General features: G+C 36.6%; 1 protein-coding gene across 1 annotated transcript in view; it reads left to right on the forward strand.

Annotated features, from left to right (window-relative positions):
* GPC6 (glypican 6) overlaps nt 1–24,125 on the forward strand; it is a 716,537-nt gene that overhangs the window by 195,441 nt on the left and 496,971 nt on the right. Inside the window, 1 exon segment of the mRNA XM_041423396.1 lies at nt 23,089–23,247. Coding sequence (XP_041279330.1) covers nt 23,089–23,247 — 159 coding nt within the window.

Raw genomic sequence — 24,125 nt, forward strand, 5'->3', positions numbered from 1 at the left:
GGAGGAAAAAGTGGTAATAAAAATTTTTTTTTGAAAAAAAAAAAAAAAAAAAAAAAAAAAAAAAAAAAAAAAAAAAAAAAAAAAAAGAGAGAATTTTATTGGACTAATCTCAACTGATATGGCAATTATGGTGTTCTGGAGAATAGTATAGATCTTATTTTTTCAGGAAAATATATTTGTTGATTCATAATGAAATAAAAATAATCTGAGGCATCTGTTTAAATTGTGGATGAAGATTAATGTGGTAATCATACATATATATTCTGCAACCTTATGAGAGCCCATGAAAGAAACCATTGTTCAGATGTAGCTCTGAATTTTCAGTTTGTTTTTTTTTCCTACATGTACTTAGAACTGGATCAGGAAGAGAAAACACTATTTTGCAATTTTGTAATATTTTTTGTTTCTAATGCCTTCATATGAACCTAATGGCACTGTTTACTGGTGAGTTCTATATGCAATACAAAATTGGTCAAAGTGCCAGATAGAGGATTCAACTTCTAAGCCTGTGGAACATTCTCTTTTACCTGAATAATCAAAGCACAAACCTGAGAGATGTAAAAATATGCTTTCCATATTTATGCCACATAAAATGACACTTTTTTCTTAGTTAACTTTTTAAAGACAATGTAGAAGTGTGCTTTATAAAGAGAAAATACCATATTGCAAAGAAAGTATTGAATATGCAGATTCCCAGAGACTGTTTTTGCAGTAAAATAAATATTTTATTCTGTAACAACCAGTGCCAGTTCACAACATATGTACTAAAATGTGTAAAATCACAGTTTACTATATTATCCAAAGAACTTTTTTCCCTCATTCAGTGGGATTGTTCAAAACTCTTTTATCATATATGATATGTTATGATTTCTTTGTAACTAATAATCAATAATCAGGAACAACACCATTACACAATACCTTTGGCTAACATGGATGGTATTTTATTTCTTGGCAGGCAGAGGAAAAGAAGGTTTTATAACGTAACTGATAGCTATATAGAAGTAGTTTTAGAATGTGTATATGGGTTTTAATTTTAAAATATTGTTGCAGTAATCTTAATACTTCACAACTTTTTAATGAAAAGTCCTAAATAGTCAGAAGTTATTTATACAATTAGTCATAAATTTTCAGAATATTCTATTAATAAAATAGTCCCTCCTTCATTTTGTCATGTGGCTGTAAAGCTCCATCATCAGCCCTCAAATCAGTCCTAATCTATAACAGCAGAGGTCCATTGGCTTTTGTTGGGATAGTACAAATTTGTGGATAAGAACATTTAATTTTCAGTCAAGTGCTATCTGCAGACTACTCTGCTCTGATCTCCCATAAGATAGTTTAATAGAAAAAATTACAATTTTAGTTCAGCAGTATTGACAGTGAGATGTACTTACAAGCAATGAGGTATACTTTTAATATATCATCATACATATTATTTCAAAACAGGCCCTAAAAAATTAAGTGCTCATGGGGCTGTCTTTTTTGCCTGTGTAATACTCTCAGTGAATATCTGTAATTTACCATGTTTTGCATGAAGATTAAGTTGTTAAGCTTTTTAAAATGAAATAAAATGTTCAATTGAAAAGAAATTGCCATGTACCAATAAATTACAAAATATAAATAATTTCAAATTGTTCACAAAAGTTGCTGTCAGTTACACTGCAACTCCTATTTTGATGTTGGGAGTTAAGGCCAAAGTACTGTTGACTTTAATGGAAGCAAAGTTGGCATCACGTCTGTTAAGGAAATGCAAGCTAAATAAAATAAATTAAACAATATAAAGAAATCTGACTTGGGAGTAGTGTTGCACCAAGCAGGACTTTTCCTATTAAAAAAAATCAAGGCAAACACAAAAATTTTGGGGGTTATGTAACATCAGAAGCAGCCTGTGAAACTGTCTTAACTGACTTATTTAAATTTTTAAATTAACAAAATCAATTTAAAAAAATATATTTATAGTGAACCTTATAGCAGATGAGTCAAATCAAAATATTACTCTCAATTCTTTATGACTATCCAAATATAATTTCACATAGGTCTCAAGAATTTTTTTTTTATTTCCATTGGATTAGCACACAGTAAATAGCATTTACCTTAAATTTAGTTATTTAAGAGGAATGACTTTTTTAGCATTTTCCCCATGTGTCTTGCTTTCTTTTCAGCATAATCATTTATACAATTTATCCTATATTGTCCAAACAGTGAGTGCATCCTCCAAGACCAAAACTTAAACATGTCTACAAGCAGTAGAATGCTGTTTATTGCCATAAAGACATTTGCCTTATGGTGTTGTCTCTTTTCTTTTTTGTCATCTACTGAATAAACAGGTTTTTGGTCTTAACTGTTTCAGTAGTGTTAGATGACAAGCCAGCTATTCACCACTGTTCCTAGGAAATGCCAACAATTTACCACTGATAGAACTTTCTGTTCTTCTGAGAATATCCAGGTTTGCATGTGAACAGTTATGAACTGAAAGAACATATGTAGGTTTCTCTCAGCTGCCAGTACTTTGCATTTGTAGTGCAAATTTGCTCACATTTGATTTTTGACATTTGTGATTCTGTATTCTTACCATGCCAATGTAAATAAATACATGAACAATCACCTAATTCCTGAGAAAGAGCAAATTCTCAGAAAAAAAATTCCTTATTTCTGTGTAACTCTGAAAACAAGTCTTCATTTTTCTGCTGAGCTTTATATCAAGGATAACACAAATGAAAAATGTTGCCTAACTTCGAGTTTTTTTACAGAGTTGGTTGTCAAAATGATAACACAAACGTATTTTTTCTCTGTAGTGACTGAGACATAATTTAGTAGTTAGACAGTAACTGGTGATCTAGCATGATTCCCGATCCAGGGACAGAATGTCAAGGAAGCTTTGGGAACGTCCTAAACTGTGTGGGACTCCCCACAGTATTTTTGCACTATACCTGGGGAGATGTTCTTCTCCTAACTAGCAGGACTTGTATGTGTTTGAGTGTTTATTGATTGAGAGTGTTCACACAGAAAAAATGTATTCGAGTACCTCACAAATTGTACGGGCTCACAAACCATCATGAAATGAAATCATTACGTTCTCAAGTGCTGTATATTCAAACTGGGCAATATAAGTTTCTTTTTAGATATGTTTTAAGAGAACATAGTCTCTCATTAGCTTCCTTGTTGATAGCATGGTTTTTGTTTTAAAATGTTTATTTTAGTGCATTTAGATGCTCTTTTTTTCCTCTACTATTTATTCTCCCTGTATGCTTAGCAAAGTTCTCCTTACAGTGAGGGAACTTGCAGTAAATACAAAGTAAATAGACTTTATTGTAATGCATTTAAGTGCCTGAAGGAAATTATATAGAAAAATTATGTGGGTTTTTATTTTTTATTTTAAAATTAAAAATCATTTAAATACACATTTCAGTACATTGGAAACTGAAAATATCTTCAACTTTCTAATTTTTTTTAAAAAATAAGTTTGGACCAGTATTAGCTTTTACTTTCTTGCACTTGTATTCTTGACAAAAATGCTTTGATATGAATCTTTGCGCTTTGCTCTGGGAAGATGCAAGTCCTCATAAATTTATTGTTTAAGACACTACTTCCAAAAAAAGCCAACTAATATTTTATCTAAACACTTCTGAGGATTACCTGTCAATTAAATTGAAATCATCCAGATCCTCTAATGTGTAGTGGATGCGAAACTTTAGGCAGACAATATGTGAAAACTTCTTTGCAAGTATGATGCACTCTTTTGTTTCAAGGACAGTGAGATAAAACAAAAACAATACAATAATTTTCAACATCAAAACAAGTTTCTGAATATTTATGAAACGCGTAACATGGATAGAGGTGAGCCCAGTAGACTACCACTTTAATAGACAGCTCATTTTCGTCAGATATAAAAAAGTTAAAAAAGAATTGAAAATGTTCAGATCTCCCTATTATTTAAATGTATTGCTAAGAATGAATTGCAGACCAGTCCCAAGTGAATATACAAACTGTTGGCTGTTTTCTGAAAGAAAAATGGAAACAGTACTATGAACCAGAAAGGCAGTTTTTCCAAGGTGGCATAAGGAGAAAAATGCATAAGGAAAGGAAAATATTTGTGCAGAAGGGGTTTCATAAAGTTGAAGATCTTGAAAACTGGTAAGAGAAAAAGGTTTGCAATCTTGCAGGTCTTTCAGTTTTTCCAGTGAGTCCTGCCAATCATTGCATCTGAAGTCTATTCTACAGAACTGAACTGAAGATACAGACCAGAAAACTCTTTTCTTTCTATTTGCATCAAATATTACTCAGTAAAAAAAGTTAGTACACTGAGAAGAAAAATACCTCTTTATTTTCTCCCATCAATTCTTGGGGTAACTTAAAAGCATTTTAATTTACTTTGTGAGTGAAGCATCCAAGGCAGCATTGTCCCCTGAAGATTTCTGCAGCGGCGCAGTACCAAAACCAGGACAACAGCATGTAAATCTTTGCATCTTGTTAAGACACTGTCCTTACCATGGATTGACAATGAAAACTGCTGTCTTTGTTTTAATTTCTTAGAGGCATAAAATTATGATCAAGGAAAAGAAATTTTAGTTTGCAGCAGTACTAATGTGTATTATTTTAAATTACTGTATGATGAACTGTAGTGTTTCTACCCACAGCTTTTATGAAGACCTACTTGCTTCAACTGTAATTTAAGAGCTCAGTTGCTTGGGGGATGTGTGGAGATACATTTGGGTTTTTTTGAGTATCTGTCTAAAATTAAGCTTTAATTCATATTTTTAAAGTTTCATCTTGCTACCATTAGGTAACTTACAATTTCAAAACACTAATCGTCCTTGAACTTAGCAGAATGTGTCAGATTTCAGTGAGACTTAGTAGTCAGTTTTGAAGATTTAATGCATATGTATGTAGGGCAATAAGATTAAGAAAAACTGTATATGAAGATTTTATTGTATTTTTGAAGTTCTATGTATTGGGTTCTGTTACTGTTCTATCTACACTGATATATAACAACACAGATCTGAATGTGCAACTGAGGGCAGAGGCATCAATCAGTAAAGTCAAAATATCTGAATGAGATTGTTTAAATGAATTCTAGAAATCTGGACTGCTACAGATTACATCTAGAAAAACATCACCACATTTTTCACTTTTCATTGTCTCAAAAAAAAGGCTAAATTTTCTATGAAGTGTTATCTGCTAGCTCTTCTTCAATGATTTCACTTCTCTTTTTCACACTCCATATGTCTGGTTTGTCACCCGTATGTGCTATACAAGCTTGCTGTTTTCCTCTTTTGGCTGTGTTTTGGCATGAAAAAAAAAAAAAGCTAATTGACATAACCTCTTAAAAGTTGCTGTAGAAACAGGGGTTCTGTGGAAAAATACCAATGTATTGCATTCACAGCAAAGCTGTGCAACGCTGAGCAAAATCTTGCAAGCATAACTACCAGCTACAGCGTGTTTGTGGATGTTGGTGTTGCAGCGTGAACCTGCAGGAAGGATAACTGCCACTTCCTAGAGATCTCGAACTGTAAAAAGCTTCTTTAAGATCCAAGCCCTTCATCCTGACACTGGATCATACTTTCTTAAGAACCATGTCTGAATGGTTCATCAGGAATATGTAGAAGACCAGGAGATATGTTGTGCTTGCCTGCCTGGCTTAACCAAAAAAACAGCTAGCCAAAGGGGCTGATATGCAGTCCCAAAGCATGTGGCATAGTCAAGCTCATACTCACATTACTCTACCTCTTTTGGAGCAGAAGCTGCCTTCTTATCCCACACTTCATGTTCCTTAACCTTCATTCTTCTGCTGTCCCATAAGATGGTAATGCTGTGGCATTATTGGTGCGTTTATTCAGGTGACATTATTTCAGTTCAAAGTATCTGAAATAATATGAGGTTTTGTTCCATCTAAATAATTAGTGTGATTTGCTTTTATATTCTATTTTAGTTGAGAGCTTATGAAAATTAAAATAGCAATGATATGGTTCTTTCTGGACAAATGTTACATTATTTATACCCTCATTATTAATACACTTTGACTGTCTCTCTCTTTTCATTTCCCTTTATTTGAGTTGCTGTTACCTTCTCATATTTCAAAAGCACTAGACCTTTGACAATTTAATTACACTATCCAAAATCAAACTGAGACAATCTAAGGGTTGCAGTCCAATCCTAGTTGAGTCTCATAGTTATGCAAACTTATGCATTGAGTAAGCGGGTAAGTAAAGAAAATTTTTTTGCATTTTTTTTAGAGGATTGTGGGATCATTCAAAGTTGCAGAATGGCAATTTAGGCACATTAGAACTGAAGATTATATTAGCTTGACTCTGTGAAACAAAATGGGTGAACTTTGTTCATTTCTGAGCAGCAGAAATAAAGCACAAAAATGATCATGCCATGCTATGGGAACATTTAATAAAGTAAGATGTAGTCACTTGAAGAACGTCATGATACCATTGTATTTCTTTGATCAATCCCACTTTCACCGGTGTGCATGTCATTCTCTGTAGTACTTCTACTTTTCATCTAATTAATCTGTTCTGATGATACAGCCCCTTGTAAAGGATATTCTGCAACATTCATAGACCTGATTTGCTCATAAAATAACTGACACAATTTCAGTGTGATCATTTTGTATTTTGAGTGTGTCTTTTCAAACAAGTCTTAGATGCTATCTCAACTCTGCATGATGTTTCAAATTAGCATTAAATCACTGCTTGCTGCTTCTCTTTGCAGTCTGTACTCACACATCTGCAGCTTGACGTGAAGTATGCAGCATCTACCTTTAAAAATGCAGGGAGCTCAGTTCTTATCTTCACTCTAGAATTCATTCCTGAAGGAGACAGATTGCTTAAAGCTTCAAACTTTTTTTATATTACTTATTTCGTGTTCATAGATCTACTATATTGCAAATCAACTTAGAATTATTGTGGGACCTTACAAGATTCTGTCACTAGCATATGTGCCTAAGTCTTTATTATTATATGGCTACCATTTTTTAGTCTTTTAAACAGAATTTTATGTTAGTGGTAATAGTAATAATAATTTCAGATTGTTATAGGAACTTCAGCAGGAAGCTGATCACACTGGATTTCTAGTGTCTTGCTCTGGAAGATCTTAAGTATCACTTGAATGAAAAAGACAGTGGAGGTGCTTTATTTGCTGTTTTCTTACATATCATAGATATCAATACATTAAGGTTGCCTCAACTGAATTTATCATCTGATTATGAGTAAGTAGTCACACATTTATATGTTGTAATCGGGAAAGGTTTCATCAAGGGCTACAGTCATTTGGTAGGTGAATCATACTACTTCATTGTATGCCAAATACAACTTTAACTATAAGCAAGCATGTTTGATTCATTTTAGATTCTCTTTGCACAAAACATGAGTGTGGAGCTCATGATCATATCCAAATTGTCCTGTATTTTTGTAGCTGTAGGAAGGAAAATCAATAATTTGTTAATCAATAAATGCAATTTTAAATTTAAACTCCAAATAACATTAAAAAATTGAAAGGAAAATCAATAATTTGATAATCAATAAATGATGAGTAATAATGCAATTTTAAATTTAAACTCCAAATAACATTAAAAAATATATTTTTCAGCAGCTTGTCCTAATTAATTTTAATGCTGGCAGTTTTTATGGACTAAGGACTTCAGGTATGTAAGTTATCACATAGAGTTTAGTGGTACTTTCAGATGCAAAAGTTATTGCAGAATTTATTACTGTCATTGTCATCATCATCATCATCATTTAAAAGTTCATGTTGGATGTTGTGGGTAGCTTTCATTTTTTAGGAAATAATGTTATCCTGTGGTAGTTACTTTATGAGTTGTCAGATACTAGTGAATTATTAAATGACAGCAAGGAGTAGCCTAGATAGCTGTTTTGTGACTTGTTTTTAATTAGTTTTTGTGTAATTTTAGAACTCGGTCTGAGACCATGCAGCATTAATTTTGTATGACAACTCCATTAAGATAGAACTTAACTTTTGTGTTGGGTTTGCATGGCCAGGTTTTGATAGCAGGAGTGCTTCAGGGGTGGTTTCTGTGAGAAGCTGCCAGCAGCTTCCCCCATGTCCGGCAGAGCCAGTGGCAGCCGGCTCCAGGACAGCTCTGCTGGCCAAGGCCGAGTTAATCAGGAATGGTGGTGACACCTCTGTGATATCATATTAAACAATGGGGAAGAAAAGTTGCTGTGCAGTTGTAATGGGTGCCAGAGAATAGCAGAGGGAGAGCATGTGCCAGGAAAAACTCTGCAGACACCAAGGTCAGTGCAGAAGGAAGGGCAGGAGGTCCTCCAGGCACCAGAGCTGCGATTCCCTGCAGTCTGTGGTGCAGACCATGGTGAGGCAGCTGTGTTCCTGGAGACCCTGGAGGTCCATGGGGATACAGGGATCCACCCTCAGTTCATGGAGGAGACCCACATGGAATGCCCAAAAGATGCCCATGGCTGCCGAAAAGAAGGTTGTGAGCCTGTGGGAGGTCTGTGATGGAGCAGGGTCCTGGCAGGGATCTCTAGACCCATCTCTTCTTGGGAGAGTAGGTAGAGCTGGGAAGGAGGGAGAGGTTAGGGGAAGGTGTTTTTAAGATATATTTTACTTCTCATTAACCCACTCTGACTTTGTTAATGATAAATTCAGTTAATATCCTCAAACTGAGTCTGTTTTGCCCATATTGGCAATCAGTGAGTCCTGTCCTTAACTCATAAACTCTTCCCTGTCCACTTGCAGAGAGGAGTGATAGAGCAGCTTTGGTGAGTGTCTGGCATCCAGCCAGGGTCAACCCACCACAGCTCTAGATACTTTGCAATGGTATTGTGAGGAAAGCTAAATCTATTTAAATGTGCTATATAGATTTTAAAAAGCATTCTGTTATGTGGAGGGGGATTTAGAGTGTTCCTAAAGTGATGTTAAAAGAATGCTAGTAGTAATCTGATTCTCCCTTTAGGACATTAATCTTTTAACAGTAGTATCAGCTAAGATTGGCATTGATAATTCAATCATTCAAGTAGTTGTGTTTGCATTTGGCAGAAAATGGCTGGAAACATCTGCAACAAGTGCTCAAAACTACTGTTGCAGTTGAGCAACTGCTGTCACTGAATGGATGTAGAAAATAGCCATAAACTTTAAAAGAATATTCATTAAACACAGTACTCATTGGGCAATTTGTGAGCTGCGCCACATTAATTACATTGCTTAGATATTGCCTTGAAATAGGGACTTTTTCCTTAGAAAACAAGTAGACAAGAAAACAAATGATAAAAGTTTTGGCATTTTCTGTTTAATCAGGATGTAAAGGATTTCCTTTTCCTTTTTTTGCACAAGGCTTTTGGTGAAGTTAATAGCACCTGCATTATATTATTCCTCATTATAAACCTATAAATCTCCTTCAGAAACATAAAATGCTGTGAAACCTGTCAACTGGTAGTATATTGTATTTATTAGGATCATGAATCCCTAATTTGTAATTTAGAAAAGTGCCAGCTCAGTGAAGAGGTTATTTACTGGCAGATGTGTATATTTTGTGTATGACTTTTTCATAAAGCATTCTGGCTTGTTTGCTGATGACTTCTTTTTGCAGAATGTAATTTGTTGCCTTATCTCATAAGCCCTCTGTGAGCACACTGATCTTGATATACTTTTTATCACAGAAGCAGCCAAACCACTCCAATTTTTCAGAGAATGGCTTTCAACAGTTTCACAAGAAGAAAAATCTTTTTGTCACTCCATGCTTATAATTGCATGCTCATTGTTGTGTAAATGTTCATAACTTGTCCATACTATTTCCAGTTTGATTGTATAAATCACCACCTCAGAGCAAAGTTCCATCTCCTGGGTCTCCTTGTTGCCCATGAGTCAAACCAGGAAAGAGAGACTTTGCAGGTTGATGTTCAAGAATTGTGACAGAATTCTGCAGTAACTTAAAACACTTGTAGAAATGACAGTGAGTGGAGATCTTCTTTTAGATGCTTTGCACATTTTACCACATAACTTTTTTTTTCTCCTTGGTAATTGCAGACATTACCTTTACTTGCATGTACTCTGTGAAGGCTGGGAAAGACAGTTTGATGTTTTTCCACCTATCGTTTACTAGATGTATTCCTTAACTGAAACATGTCAGTCATCTTGTATAACTCTATTTGTGATATCTAAGGAAAACACAGTATATGTTACTTACTTTTGATAATCAATGCAGACAGTGATAAGGAAAAGGATAATGTGAGTTTTATTAGGACATTTGCTATTTTAAATAATTGTAAGGACAGTAAAAGTCAATACTGTTGCTGAAAATGCCCACTTTATAGATTTTAGAAACTACTAGTAACTAATATTTAAACAATAATATATTGCCTAGAACTATTTTCTTCTTTACAATTTTTTTGCCAAGGTGAAAAAACCTGAAATATTCCAGGCCAAAGATTTTAGGTGTATATTAGTCCAACAGAGCACCAAAAAGTGCTGTAATATAATTACTACTGCTGCTGTTGAGTCCAGGGTTGAAATATAGTTCCTAGTTTATTAAATAAAATCCCAAAATATTGCTCTTTCCTAAATATACATGATTCATACTGGAATTATGTGCATGTTGGCCTAGCTTTTATTTCAGAGATTTATTCTTGCTGTTTGCAGGGATTTCTGTAGATAATCACAGGCCCTCCCTATTAGGGGTGTAAATAAGCACGACTTTTGCTCAGATGGCACAATCACAGAGCCCCTTGGCAGGGCCAGAGGGCTCTCTGCAAAGAGCAGGAGAAGGGAGGAAGGCAGTAAAGGAAGGCAAACTCAAACGGTTTAACCCAAGGCACCCAGGGAAGGCAATGGGCCCTTCCACAGGGAATGAGAAATCCTTACATTTAGAACTTCAGAGATAATAACAAAACCTGGAATCATCATGTCTACATCTGCAATGCTGGCTTGCATGGTTTTATGAATTTTATAGCTGTTTTTACCAGTTTTTGGTAAGGTGGGCAGTCAATTGAGGTTCGTACAGACATCCTCAGAGACTTCCTTACATTTTTGCCTGTCATTACTGTTATACCTTAATTTGGCTCCATCCATGCAGCATAGGACAGGGAATACCTTATTCTGAGTATCTTCTGAGAGAAGGAGCTAAGACAGGAATGTACTCAATCTGATCTGAGTTCAGATAGATGCCTCGGAGTCTTATTTATACTAAAGGCAAAAAGCACAAAGGACATTGACATAGTGTTTGCCAAATTTCCTTCTGGCTCAATCTGCTATAGATCTGCAAAGAGTTTTCTCCAAGAGACAAGTACTCACTTTGGGTAGTATCTGTCCATGTTATGTCAGCCAAAGTACACAGAGTAAATAGTAAGAAAGAGTGCCTAGTATTCTTTATAGGAAACAGCCCATTTAATCATAATGAAGAAAAATTATTAAGGTTCTTCAAGGAAAATATGATGCCTATCATACCCTGAAGATGATGTTCTTTCAATAATTATTTTTTTTAAAGTTTGGTTGTTGTTTCGGGAGTTTTGGGGGTTTTTAAAGTGTGGCTTGTAAAATAACCACAAATTAATGGGAGGCTGGTCACTGCCAGTCAAAAGCTATGATTGTACTAAAGAAATGGGCCCCAAAAAATGTATATTAAGAAGGCAAAAGTAATTCTCTAAAGGACTGATAGAAAAAAGTATAGCTTATTGTTTTATTCTTCTATATTTAAATGCTTTGATTAGTCTGTAAAAGTGCACCAAAGCCTTTTAATTTACACAGTCAAAAATGTCCATTCAAAAATGTGATTAGATAAGAGAAGACTTTAGACACCTAAAGGGATTTCCTTTCAAGCTGATCTTTAATCATAAAGGTCAAACCTTTAACATTAAAGCACTTGAAGAGCAAGAAACATTCAGTTATTGATTTTGAAGACCCTGAATCTTATCAAGTATCACAGTCCATAGAGGGTATTGATAGAAGTACAATAATAAAAAAGCTAAAAAGAAATTGTTCAGACTCATTTTGTGTCTAAGTGCAGGGGAAAAAAACAACAAAATAAAACCAAACAAAGACAAGAAGTCCCACATGAACAAAAAACCAAAATGCCCACTCTGTAGGGCTAGCAATAGATTGGATCTCAAACACTCTTGGGAATAGTGGAAAAGGGAAATTGTTGTGGCTAGCTGCTATCCTCTAAAAAGCTTTATTTTTCCTTTTGGCAGTGATTACTGTGGCTGGATGATATTATGGAAACATAGTTTCTGTTAATTAGAGTGAGCTTTGAGTTTTTTCAGAGCAAACAGTATTCTGCTGGAAAATATTGATTGAAAAAACACCATGATGTAGCAAACAGGTTTTTCTATTACACTGCATTCATTACACTGCCTACATTCTCAAGCTTGCAGCCTCAGCAGTGCAGGTCGCACCTGCCCTGTATCCTCCTTCAAGCTGGGAAACCACTTAAAGTCAAGGACGATGTCATGCCTGCTCTGCCAGCACCTCTGAAGCACCCCTCTCTAATTCACTGTTAGAATTATAGAATCATTGTGTTGGAAAAGACCGTGAAGAGAGACTAACTAATAACTCAGCACTGCCAAAGCCGCCAAAATCCATGTCCCTAAGAGCCACATCTGCACATCTTTTAAATATCTTCTGAAATGGCAATTCAAGCATTTCCCAGGGCAGCCTGTTACAGGGCTTGACAACACTTTCCATGAAGAAATTTTTCCTAATATCCATCTAAACCTACACTGGCACAATTTAAGGCCATTTCCTCTTGTCCCGATACTTGTTACCTAGGAGAAGACACCAACCTCCACCTTGCTATACCCTCCTTTCAGGCAGTTGTAGAGTCCACCCTGAGCCTCCTTTGCTCCAGTTCTAACACCCCCAGCTCGCTCAGCCACTCACAGGACTTGTGCTTTAGACCTTTCACCAGTTCCATTGCCCTTCTCTGGACACGCTCCAGGATCTCAAAGTCTTTCTTGCAGTGAGGGGCCCAGGACTGGACACAGGACTCAAGGTGTGGCCTCACCAATGCTGAGTACAAGCAGACAATCTGTGCCCTGGTCCTGCTGGCCACACGATTGCTAATACAGGCCAGGATGCCATGGCCTTCTTGGCCTTCTTGGCCACCTGGGCACACACGGGCTCATGTTCATCTGACTATTGACCAGCACCCCCAGGTCCTTTTCCAGTGAGCAGCTCTTTGGCCACTCTGCCCCCAGTCTGGATGCTGGGACCCAGGTCAGGAACTTTGCCTTGTTGAACCTCATACCATTGGCCTTTCCCATCCATCCAGCCTGTCCAGATCCCACTCTAGAGCAGAGGAATCCTAAAGTCAACCAAAGCAACAATCCTTCCTGTCAGGATCTTTGTTTGAAAATGGGCTAAGAAATTAGCTCAAGCCCTCACCCAAAATTTTTAGGTGCATAAAAGGGGATTTTCCCTGTGAAGCATGGCTGCAAGCACCTCTAACCATATATATCAGTGGCTAGGTCCTTTTTGTTGAGGGATATAGCTATAGCCCTTGGATACGCAGGGAAAGAGACAGAAAATTGAGAACCTGACCTGAACCAGCAGCTAAGAGAATTTCTATCTCCTATAATGTGAAAGCCTCAGAGGTTATGAAAATTGGCAAGATCTAAGACAGCACTGGGCCTGTAACAGGTAAAAAAAAACATGTAGTCCATGTTCAAGAACCCTTCAAAACTTTCTAAATTCTACTGAAGAGTGACAGCACTGTTTTCTGAACCACCTTCAGTCCAAACCCATCCCAGGCAACTTCAGTTGCACACACACCAGCTGCCTCCCTCTTCAGAGGATGCCCGTGAGTCCAGCTTGTCTGAAAGATGGGAGGACCTGGACACACCCACCCAAGTTCTACAAGATTTGACAGCAAGTTATTGAAACTGAGAATCTGAAAGCAGTAATTAGCAGGATTTCAAGAATGTCAGGATTTCAAGAATGTCAGGTGCTGAACCCTAAGATTCCTAAGGAAAAATCATTTATTGAAAATGTTTCAGAATGCCTTGCATATTCATAAAACATTTGCCTATCCATGGTTTTATTAATATAGAATTTCTATTTGCATTATACAGCTGACAATATTCAGTGAGAACCCTTTGTTTCATATTGATAATTAGAAGCTTTGTAATTCAGAGTATTTTTATGTATGCTTTAACGCATGGTTATTTTCAGTTCTATGAAGTTAAATTTGTCACATAAGTGAATCAAAACAGTCTGATAGTTAGTCAATAGGAAAAAAAAAAATCTTTCATGAGAGGACTTCCCACTGGCACATTCTCAGTGGATATCTACTGTATTTCTTCCTCCTGTGTCAGCTGATATTCTCTATTGTTGAAGGAGAGTCATTTCAGCAGTGTTGATTTTCATCACAGTGGGCAGAAATGGTCTGAATTCCTTACTTGCATAAGTAAGATTTACTGGGGGAAGTCATAGGACATTCTCTTCTGCACCTTCAGGAAAGACCTGAATACTTATTTCTGTAGTTCTGAGACTCTCGCCTGAAGGAGAAGCCACATGCAGAAAAAAGCACCCGCCTGCTGTGGTATCTTCTACTTTTCTGATCAGGAGGAGCATCTGGGGAAGTTTTTCCCATGATCCCTGGGAGTCAAGGCTCCCAGAGTCACTGCAGAGCATGTCCAACTAGGACCAATGAGTCATGAGGCTAAGCAATAGATTGTTACCATCAGTGATAAATCACCTGATAACTCTCAGGTTAGTGAGACTGACTCTCAGTCATCCTTTAGGTCAGGAATTAGCTGTTTTTCCTTGTTTCTTCATTGCCACCCTCCAGTTTGTCATGTTTTTTCCTGTAGGGTTTTACACCTTCCCACATCAGTAGTTTTCTTCTTAAATCTTCCACAATTCTGTCTGTGTGCCTTGCTTCCAGTACCTTATTTGGCTTTAGCAGGGACTTTCTCACATTGTAGCAGCATATAAAGTCAAAGATACACAAACTTGGAGAAAGAGCTTTGCTTCTTGCCTTACAACTTTTGTCACAGTAAGTTTGATACTAAGGAACTGGTAGAGGCATTCTGCTTTTCACAGTGGTTGGCTCCAAACAGAAATTAAAGGACAAATGCCAGCATTTCTAGTCCTAAACTTCATGGGTAGACCTTGAGTTGGTATGATAACAGGACTCTCAGATCTTTATGTATTGTAGCCTCTCTTTTTGTACTGTCTTTTTCCTGAAGGAACTAAGAAAGAGATTACGCTGAAAAATATTTCAATAAAGAGTTTAAGGTGGAGGCACCAAAGTCGTAACCACTGGTGTATCCATTACAGCCTATGACTTACAACCAACTCAACATTATCATGTTTGTCTTCCTGAGCTGTTTCTGTGACTGGCATTGCTGGAAAGCATGTCATTATTAATCAGAAGACAAAAACGTAGATTAATCTGCTTAATGGTAGCACAAAAAGGTTTCACTGGGCTGATTGAAGGCATCAATATAAGAGAATAAGAGGAGAGCACTTTGATTAATGACTCTTAAACAGTTGTTGTTTAGTATTTTAGAAGCATGGATTTTATGCATGACAATACAGTGATTAGCAAGGGATCTGCACAGCTTTAAAATACACTTGACAATTCACTCAAATGGCATGACTGTATCCCATTCAGCTTTAACCTTTGATGTATGTGTATTAGTAAAGTTATAACACTCTTAAAGGGCTGGTTTGGGCAGTACAGCATACCCAGTTAATCTCAGGAAGCTAAATCCAGCACATTCTCCTACTGCAACAGTATTTCGGGGGGTACATGACCTAAGTGGTGTAAATCTGTCTCTGATACATCATGTGCTACAGTCATATCTTTGGGTTTCAGTTTTACGTGAAGAATGTTGATTAAAATCTTTATAAATACATGAATGTGTACAGTCTCGTCCTGCTGTCTTAATCATTAAATTGTTCTGAGGGCTGCTTAAATTTAAAGCCTGCCTTGCGTTGTGTTTTATGGTCATGGTAAAGAAATGTGCTGCTTGTGTTCTACTTCTCACTATAATACTATATAAGATATTTCTGCTATTATAGTAGGGAACATAATAAACAGCAAAAATCAATTCAGGGGAAGGGGGAGTTGGCTGCTGTTCCCAGATGGAAGCATGCTTTGAAATCAGAAAATTGCAGCCATGTAGCCAGTGAGATGATGAAACTATTGGTGCTGAATCATAGCCTTGCTGTTTGCTTTCCACAAGGCACTGAGCACAAAGCCAGTAATACACTCTCCAAGAAGTAACTAGAGATTCTTCTCACAAACTGTGTTATCAAAAAACAATTTTTCTGACTGTGTATGCTTGGAAAATAAAATGATCCTGAGTGCTGGAGTAGTGGTACTGCTTCTAGTAGTTTAGTTGGGAATACTCAAGGGACTTCAGTTCTTTCTTTAGCATCTGTATAGTCTTAGTCTGAACAAGTTTGCTTTGGCCTCGGCTGCGGTAACTTATTACTGAAATCTTCCCAAGGACAGCAGGGTCAGGGCTTCTTGTAAATGAATGTTCCCTGTGGGACCTGTAATGAAGAGACTGTTAACTAATTATCAGTCTGTTTGGAAGGCATTCATTTTTTAATTGACCTCAAAGAAATCAAGGAACAAAAGGAATTTGAGCAAAGATGATTTGAGTTCTGAGGCAAAAAAATGAGCCAGTTTTATTCTTGGGGTAGTAGCACAGGTTTATTGGAGCCCACCAGACATAAAAGGTTTTCAAGTTCAATATTCCTTTGATTAAAATTAGGAGAGCTGTGTCTGATGGCACAATCTGTGTGTTGCAGACAGGTTTCCCCTCCCTTCCTCCAGCTGTCATTTTCTGTGCAAATATTGCTCCTGTCATCACTTGTCAGGACAATATTACGATGGAATTAATTTAAAACATAATCTGTTTCCTTTTAGTTTGAGTAGGAAAGTTCAATCTGCGACTTGAATGTCAGGTGCAGTTTTACAGAGGCTGCTTGCAGGGCTGTTATACCCCACAGAGAAGATAATTACAAAGTCAGAAGGAGCCTTAGGACTTTTTGGTTAGAGAACAGGGTTTTGTCCAACAAAATGATATTTTAATTTTTGCTGTTTGAATATTGCCTGAAATGCTAAAATTCATGTTTCCAATTTATTTTTAACTGCTAAAGAAGTTAATGCAGAAAACATGATAGTGCTGCTTGGGGTTTTTTTCAAATTAAAGATGATTGTCAGTCAAATTCTTCTACAGCACTGTTTCCCGATAGCATATGTGTGACAGAATGGTGTAAGTGTATTGGAGAACTATAGCTTTCCCTAATAGAAAATTTATAATGTGATCATTAAGAGTTTCCTATGCTCCTGATTTTACCAGAGAACTTAAATTGAAAACTTCAAAAAGTCAGCATTCAGAAACATCATCACCCATACTGAAAATGATCCAAATCTCAAAACAGTGGGCAAGGGTTAAAGTTAAATAAGGTTTTTCTTTCAACGCTATTCATCATTGTTTTAAAATAATCTTTTACAATAATAAAAAATACAGAAAATTGGGTGGAAAATGTTAACTTAGAAACAGAAGTCAAGTGGTTTCAGTCCTTTATAATTCTGAGAGGTAGGAAGTTCTGAAGTAACTAATCACAGAACCGCAGAAGAACCCACTTTGAAAGGAATGCTAGCAGATCATCTGGTCTCAGGTACTGAGGGAAAGGGAGCCCCCTGTCCAATCAAATCTTGAAAACTTCCAGCAGTGAGGCATCCCCCGTGTCCCTGGGGAGGTTGTCCCAGTGACTAGTCAGTCAGTTCTCACTTTAAGAAATTTCTTTCTTATGCCAAGATGAAACTTCTCCTGGTACAATTTGTATCTTTTGCCGCTTGTCTTCTCCATGTGGGTCCTTGTGAAGAAAGATGCCCCATCCTCTTTGTACCTTCCCTTTAAGTACTGTAATACCTTGACTGGGCCCCACCTGAGCCTTCTCTTTCTCCAGGGGAAAAAAAACCCTGATTCTTTCAGTCTTTCCTTACACTCCAGTCTTTTGATAATCTTCATGATGTTCCTTTGGACCCTTTCCAGTTTGCATCTTTCTTGTCTTGTGGGGACCAGAATGGGGCACGGTGCTCCAGGTGCAGCGTGACAAGCACTGAGTATAGTGGGATGATCATGTCTCTACCTCTGCTAGAAATGCTCCTGGGGATGCAACCCAGTATCAGATTTACATCTGCTGCTGCTGCTGCAGGGTGTTGTTGTCTCACGTTGGCTGGGTGTCCCCCAGGAGTCCCCATCCTTTTCAGCAAGGCAGCTCCCCAGACACACAGGTGTCAGCATGTACTGGGCTCTTTTACTGTTCTGTTCCAGGTGCAGGACTAGATACTTGTCTTTGTTAAATCTCCTACTGTTAATAAATTCCACTGCTTTCTCCACAAGTGGCTGAATATGTGCAGGTCTGAAGCAAGTATTTCAAGTTTCAAAGAGCACAGCTAATGACAAAGCCAGATCACATCAAGCCTACAAGATGAAGAATGTAGAGATACCTTTTCTTCTTTTAGGCTCTGATGATGCATACAAGGTGATCAAGTTTGAAAGCACATCTTTAATTTACCCCTTTTATTTAAGAATTTTATTCACTGCTGGATTTATGAAGCAGGGTCATGACTCTCTTTCTATTCTCCCCAGTCATACAGTTAGTCCTAACATTCTGTGAACAGACCACTATCAGGGCTTTAAATTTATGATTAGAATAGGAACTATAAATTTATGACTACCTGAGAAAGAATTGCTTCCAAAATTGCTAAACTTGCAACATGACCCATAAAAAATTCTGCCTGATAATAAATATATTATGTGATAATACTTCCATTCCTAATAATATAACCAAGGTGTTCGGGAAATCTGGTGGTTAAATTGTTGAGGGTAATGTTATATTCTCTAGGGTTTACTGATCCTTCAGACTGTATCTTCTGCAAGCAGTTACCACTCTCAGATCAGTTCTGGCATTTTGATATGCAGTAAAAGCATTTATTCAGCTTGAGAGCTGTAAGTTGCAGTTTTTTAAAGACTTCTGAGTTTTGCAGTACATTTTAAGGACACCAAACAGTAATACATCTGAATATAAAACAAGTGCTTTATAAATTGCTTTATCACACTTCAAAGCAGCATTGCTAGCAGGATTGCCAAATTCAACTGCAAAACTTGCCAATTTGGATCATGTGAAGGCAGGTGTGAGATTACAGCTGTAATAAAACTGAAATTGAATACTGGTAGCTGAATTTGTAGTAGGCAATTGATTTGATTTATATAACATAAGCCACATGAGGAGAGATATGTAGGTCAGCATCTTCAGCTGGAAACAGTGGTTAGAAGAATTGTGGTAGGACGCTGGAAATATTGAGTTAGTAGCTGTTCAGCCTGGCAGAATGCTGGTGCAGTGTAACTACATATGTGTCAAACTTGTTTGGGGAGACACCATTTGCAACAAGGAAAAACTAGTCAGTTATAACCAATGCCACTTGTGCCATAAAAATCGTTGCTAAAATTAGCATAAGAACCTAGACCATATGGAGTTTCCCAGGGCAAGAACTGGTACATTAGTTATGAGCACATTTTCAGCCTGCAAAATACTTGAGGTGTATAAATACACAAATTAGTGATTAAACACTTTCTATGGTAATAGAACAATGTTTTACAAAATGCAAATGGTAAATGATCCAATTCAAAAAATCAGAGGAAGCACAATCAAATTGCCCTGCAGAGTTATTTCCAATCCAAATAGCCCCTTAGGTCATAGATTTGCACAAAAGAAAAAAAATCCAAAATGAAGCACACACCACTTAATTAAAAATATCCAAACTAACAACAACAACAAACCAAAAAACCAAACAGAAAAATCCCAAAAAATCCACCAAAAAACCCCCAGCAAAACACAATGTAAATACCCAACAAACCCCCTACTTTTGCGCTAAGAAAAGTGTGTCCATTTTTTTTTAACAAGGAGTGAACTAATGACCTGGCAATTCTAACATTAGTTGGAGGTTTGATAATAACAAGCACAAAATGAGAATCATACTTTTAAAAAGGAAAAGATTAAGCATACAGAAATTACTTTGCCAGAGAGTTTCCTTTTGCCAGGAAAGCACAAGACCTTTTGACCAAGTTATGAACTTCTGGAAACTGCAGCCAGTCATGACCAGTAGAAACATTGCAGGGCTTAAGAGCAAAAATTTCAAAAGCTTTATTTTTACAAAATTAACTTGAACATCTTAGGTATACAAAGATTCCATTGGTGTGGATCAATGGAAAATGCTTTTTCTTTTACTTTATCTGTCGTCTGACCTGATCCTCCAGTGAAGGAAAGAGAAGGAAGCAAAAATCTCGAAAGAGAATATGAAAAGTAGAACAATATTTCCATTATTATTTCTTTCTACAGAAATGCAGAGAATATATGGACAGGGAGGAGAGAAGAATTAGAAATGTGTTTTGAAAAAAGTTCATTATTCTACAGCAAAATTTTTGTGATGAGGGCAGTTGGCTAGATGATTTAGGAAGACGTTTTGTTGGGAGAAAAAGTCAATGAGATAATGTAGAAGCTGTGAGTGTTTCTGATAAATGTGAGTTTCTAGTCAAGAGCCTCATGAATGAAGGAATAACCAGTGAACTAAAAGGAAGAAACTTAATGAAAATACATGTAAAAGAAAACAATGCACTAGGAATCTGAATGAGTTTGTAGCAGGCAAAGTGAGAAATAATTTTTGTAGCAAAGCAAAACTAAGACTCTAAATAAATCAGAGAAAGAAAAAATTACTATTCCTCCAAAAATTACCATTCAATAGAATTTAATTTGTCATAATATTCAGCCTAATACGGTGTCTTAAAAAATTTGGACTCATGGCTGTTACTTACTAAGCACAATGCCGTGATGATTACCATTACCAGCTTATAACCTGACAATTCTGAGAAACAAACAGAGCCAGATGAAAAAGCATAAGAACTTCAGATGAAGAGAGGAAAGAAAAGTGAATTTTATAAAAATTCTCAGTTGCAATGGCACCAGCGGATATTATCATAATAAAAAGCATAAACCGCCACTCTGACTGGAACTGGGAAAGTAGGCATTTTCAATAAAGAAAAAACCCTGGATTTATTGAGGAAAGGGGGTTGCAGACATTATGGATGGGGTATTTTTTTATTTAATCAAGCACACAGCACTGCTTCTAATGATACAATATTTCAACTTTACTTGTCTTTCTGACATCTAATAAAAACTCACATTACTGTTTCTGAAATAACCTTTATTGTTTCTTATTATGGCACCTCCCTTACCTGTTGAATAGTTGCAGTTTAATGTGACAGAGATGTAGAGGGTAAGGCAAACATTAGTCTGCCACTATCTTTTATGTTTGACAGCAGCTGGCTCACCAGTCCCTGTATGTGTTGTTTATGGCTTAGATGTGTGACTTTGAGGATAGAAAGGAATTAATTTCTTGTGGTGGGAGGGTGTAGCAGACATGGGAAGCAATCCTTACAATATTTTGATGGTCATGGGATATATTTTTTTCCCAGTTTTATACAAAGTTTTATATCATGGTTCATTTGGACATGACTGGGACTTGTAGGTAGTGCTGCCAAACAGTAACTGATAATAATAAAGTGATCCTTTCTGAAGATATATAGCTGTGAACTTTTAAAAAGTCTTGAGAGTGCTAAAAGAAACCTCATGGCATTATAATTCATATATTACGAACTCTTGCAGAAAAAACAAATTAAGATGGCGTGAGGAGTCAGGGTTGAGGAATGACTAAATTCCAAGTTAAAAGACTTCATTCAAGAACTGAAACATAAATTCGAATAAGGTGAGGGCAAACTCAAGACAGTGTTTATTCTAAGCATGTGCAGACCTCTTTTTGATGCTGTCTTCAAAATGATGCAGCAGCTAAATGTATTATACCCCTGGGAAGCATAAAACTTAGGGCCTGGTTCTCCTCACTACATAATAAGAATGGTGAAAAGCAGCCTTAAAGTAGGTATAAATTGCATTTAAGTCTTCTTTATGGCTCAGCAGTGGTAGAAAGGAGCCTCAATAGAAATGAGAATCAGGTCCCCCGTATTTATTTAACCCTTGGGCTTTGTATATCATTTTATTTGCACCTTTAAGAGATTTGCAGAGGGATTTTTAATCAGGATTTGGTGTACAGAAAGCTAAATGTTTTCATTGCCTTGCAAGTAACATTAATCATACAGGCAGATCATTCTCTTTATTTCTCAAGAGGAAATGGTAAAATTTTCTGCCTTTGTACAAACCAAGCTAAATGTTTCTGACACCCTTAGTACAGTGTCAATTGGAAATTCACATTTCATGTAATAACAGACCATTTTAATTTCATGAGCTGAAGAATTGCTTTCCACGTGCAAATTGTACTGAAGAAAGCAATATTGTCAGAAGAAATGGCAGAGTGCTTCAAGAGATAAATCTATTGAATTAAATAAGAGGCTTTCATTACCTTTTACATTGCATTTCCATATAACATAAGCATTAATTAAACTCTTCACTGCTTTCTCCTATTCAGCAGAGCACTTGCTCAGTCTGACAAGAAATGCTGCCCAAGAAAACCCAAACACAATCATTAAAATACACTTAAGAAGAGGGGAAGGAAGGGGAGAAGGAAACAATGTTTTGGTGCACTTGGGCAAGTGGAATCTGCCTACAAAAATGCATAATTTCTTTTCTACAGGTTTTGACAACAAATGCATAATTTTTGTTTTGCAATTTTTGACAGATCCAGTGGCTTGTAATAGGTCATCTCACTAGATATTTCTCCAGGCAATTTGAATACAAACAGAAAGCAAGCAATTGTTTTTTCAAATTTTAAGTATGCTTCAGTAAATGTGGAAGGCTTCTTCAGAGTGGGAGAACACTTTTGGTGTGAGGCAATTTTACTTTTTGAAGTATAAAAACAACTCTACAAAGTGTGTCTCCTCTCCCCTGCGAGGAATACCCAGCCATAGCAAAGTTGTTGATACAAATTCGAGATGTCTCCTGTCAAGCTCTTTAAGTCAAGCCTTAAAGAGCTCCCTGGGTAGCCCACAAAGACTGAAGACCAATCATGTGTTTTTTGGTTCTGGCACTTTTCTATCTGTAATCAAATATTTCTAATTTCTTATTTTCTTGTGATTCCAGGGGAACATTTGAGAATCTGCCCTCAGGAATATACATGCTGCACCTCAGAAATGGAGGACAAGTTAAGCCAACAGAGCAAACTGGAGTTTGAAAACCTAGTGGAGGAGACAAGTCACTTTGTACGCACGACTTTCGTATCCCGGCACAAGAAGTTTGACGGTAGGCTGGATGTAATTTACTTATTTTCAAGGTTATTTGATTTAAAAGCCATAATATCCATAATACCCATAATAAATTCCAATGTTCTTTTCTTTACAATTAGATATCACATTTTCAGTTGTCAGTTTTGCTAAGATAAGGGTTAATATACAGCTGGAATGCTTATCAGCCTTGTGAGTATTGCCTTTAATTACAATGACATCAAGAATCAGACTGTTAAGTGCCTGCAGGCTTGGCTAATGTTGAAAAAAGAGATTAGATATGCATAGAGAAGTTTATATCTTTGTCTCCTAGTTTCAAATGCAAAATTTACGTTTGTAATTACGTTCACTGTTGCAAGATGAACGGTGGATCTCCCCTGATTTTTGTTATTGCAGAGCAGTATTTGTGTAGTCTGCCTTTTTATAGCCTTAAGGCTGTTGTTTTTTCCTGCATGATTTTCTTGTGATGTACAGAGACTCTAAGAGGGCTCCTGGCTTCCAAACACTAAGGCCTCAATTTGTGTTTGAGAGAGATTATCATACAAACCACTTAAGCAGTACTGAACCCATTTTTTCTACCTATAAAGAACAGAAAAGAACACTTTGAGGGTTTTATTTCCTTGTGATCAGCCTTTATAAGATCTTTTCAAGATCAAGGTTATGGTGTGACAGTTTGCTAAGTGTTTGTCTTTGATACTGAACACTAAGCTGTTTTTATGGTTGTGTCCATGTTTTCAAATTATAGTTTTATCTAAATATTAAATCTATATTTGTGTTGAAAGTGTCACCCTGAGCATTTCTGCATATGTGTAAGTTGAAAAGAGTATGGCATTAAGAGGTGTAAATCAGCATTGCAAAGGGAATTGCAGAGCTGCACGTGGGTGGAAAGCCTGAAAA

The sequence above is a fragment of the Onychostruthus taczanowskii genome, unplaced genomic scaffold, assembly GCF_017590055.1.
Source record: "Onychostruthus taczanowskii isolate IOZ18803 unplaced genomic scaffold, ASM1759005v1 scaffold77, whole genome shotgun sequence".
Lineage (NCBI taxonomy): Eukaryota > Metazoa > Chordata > Aves > Passeriformes > Passeridae > Onychostruthus > Onychostruthus taczanowskii.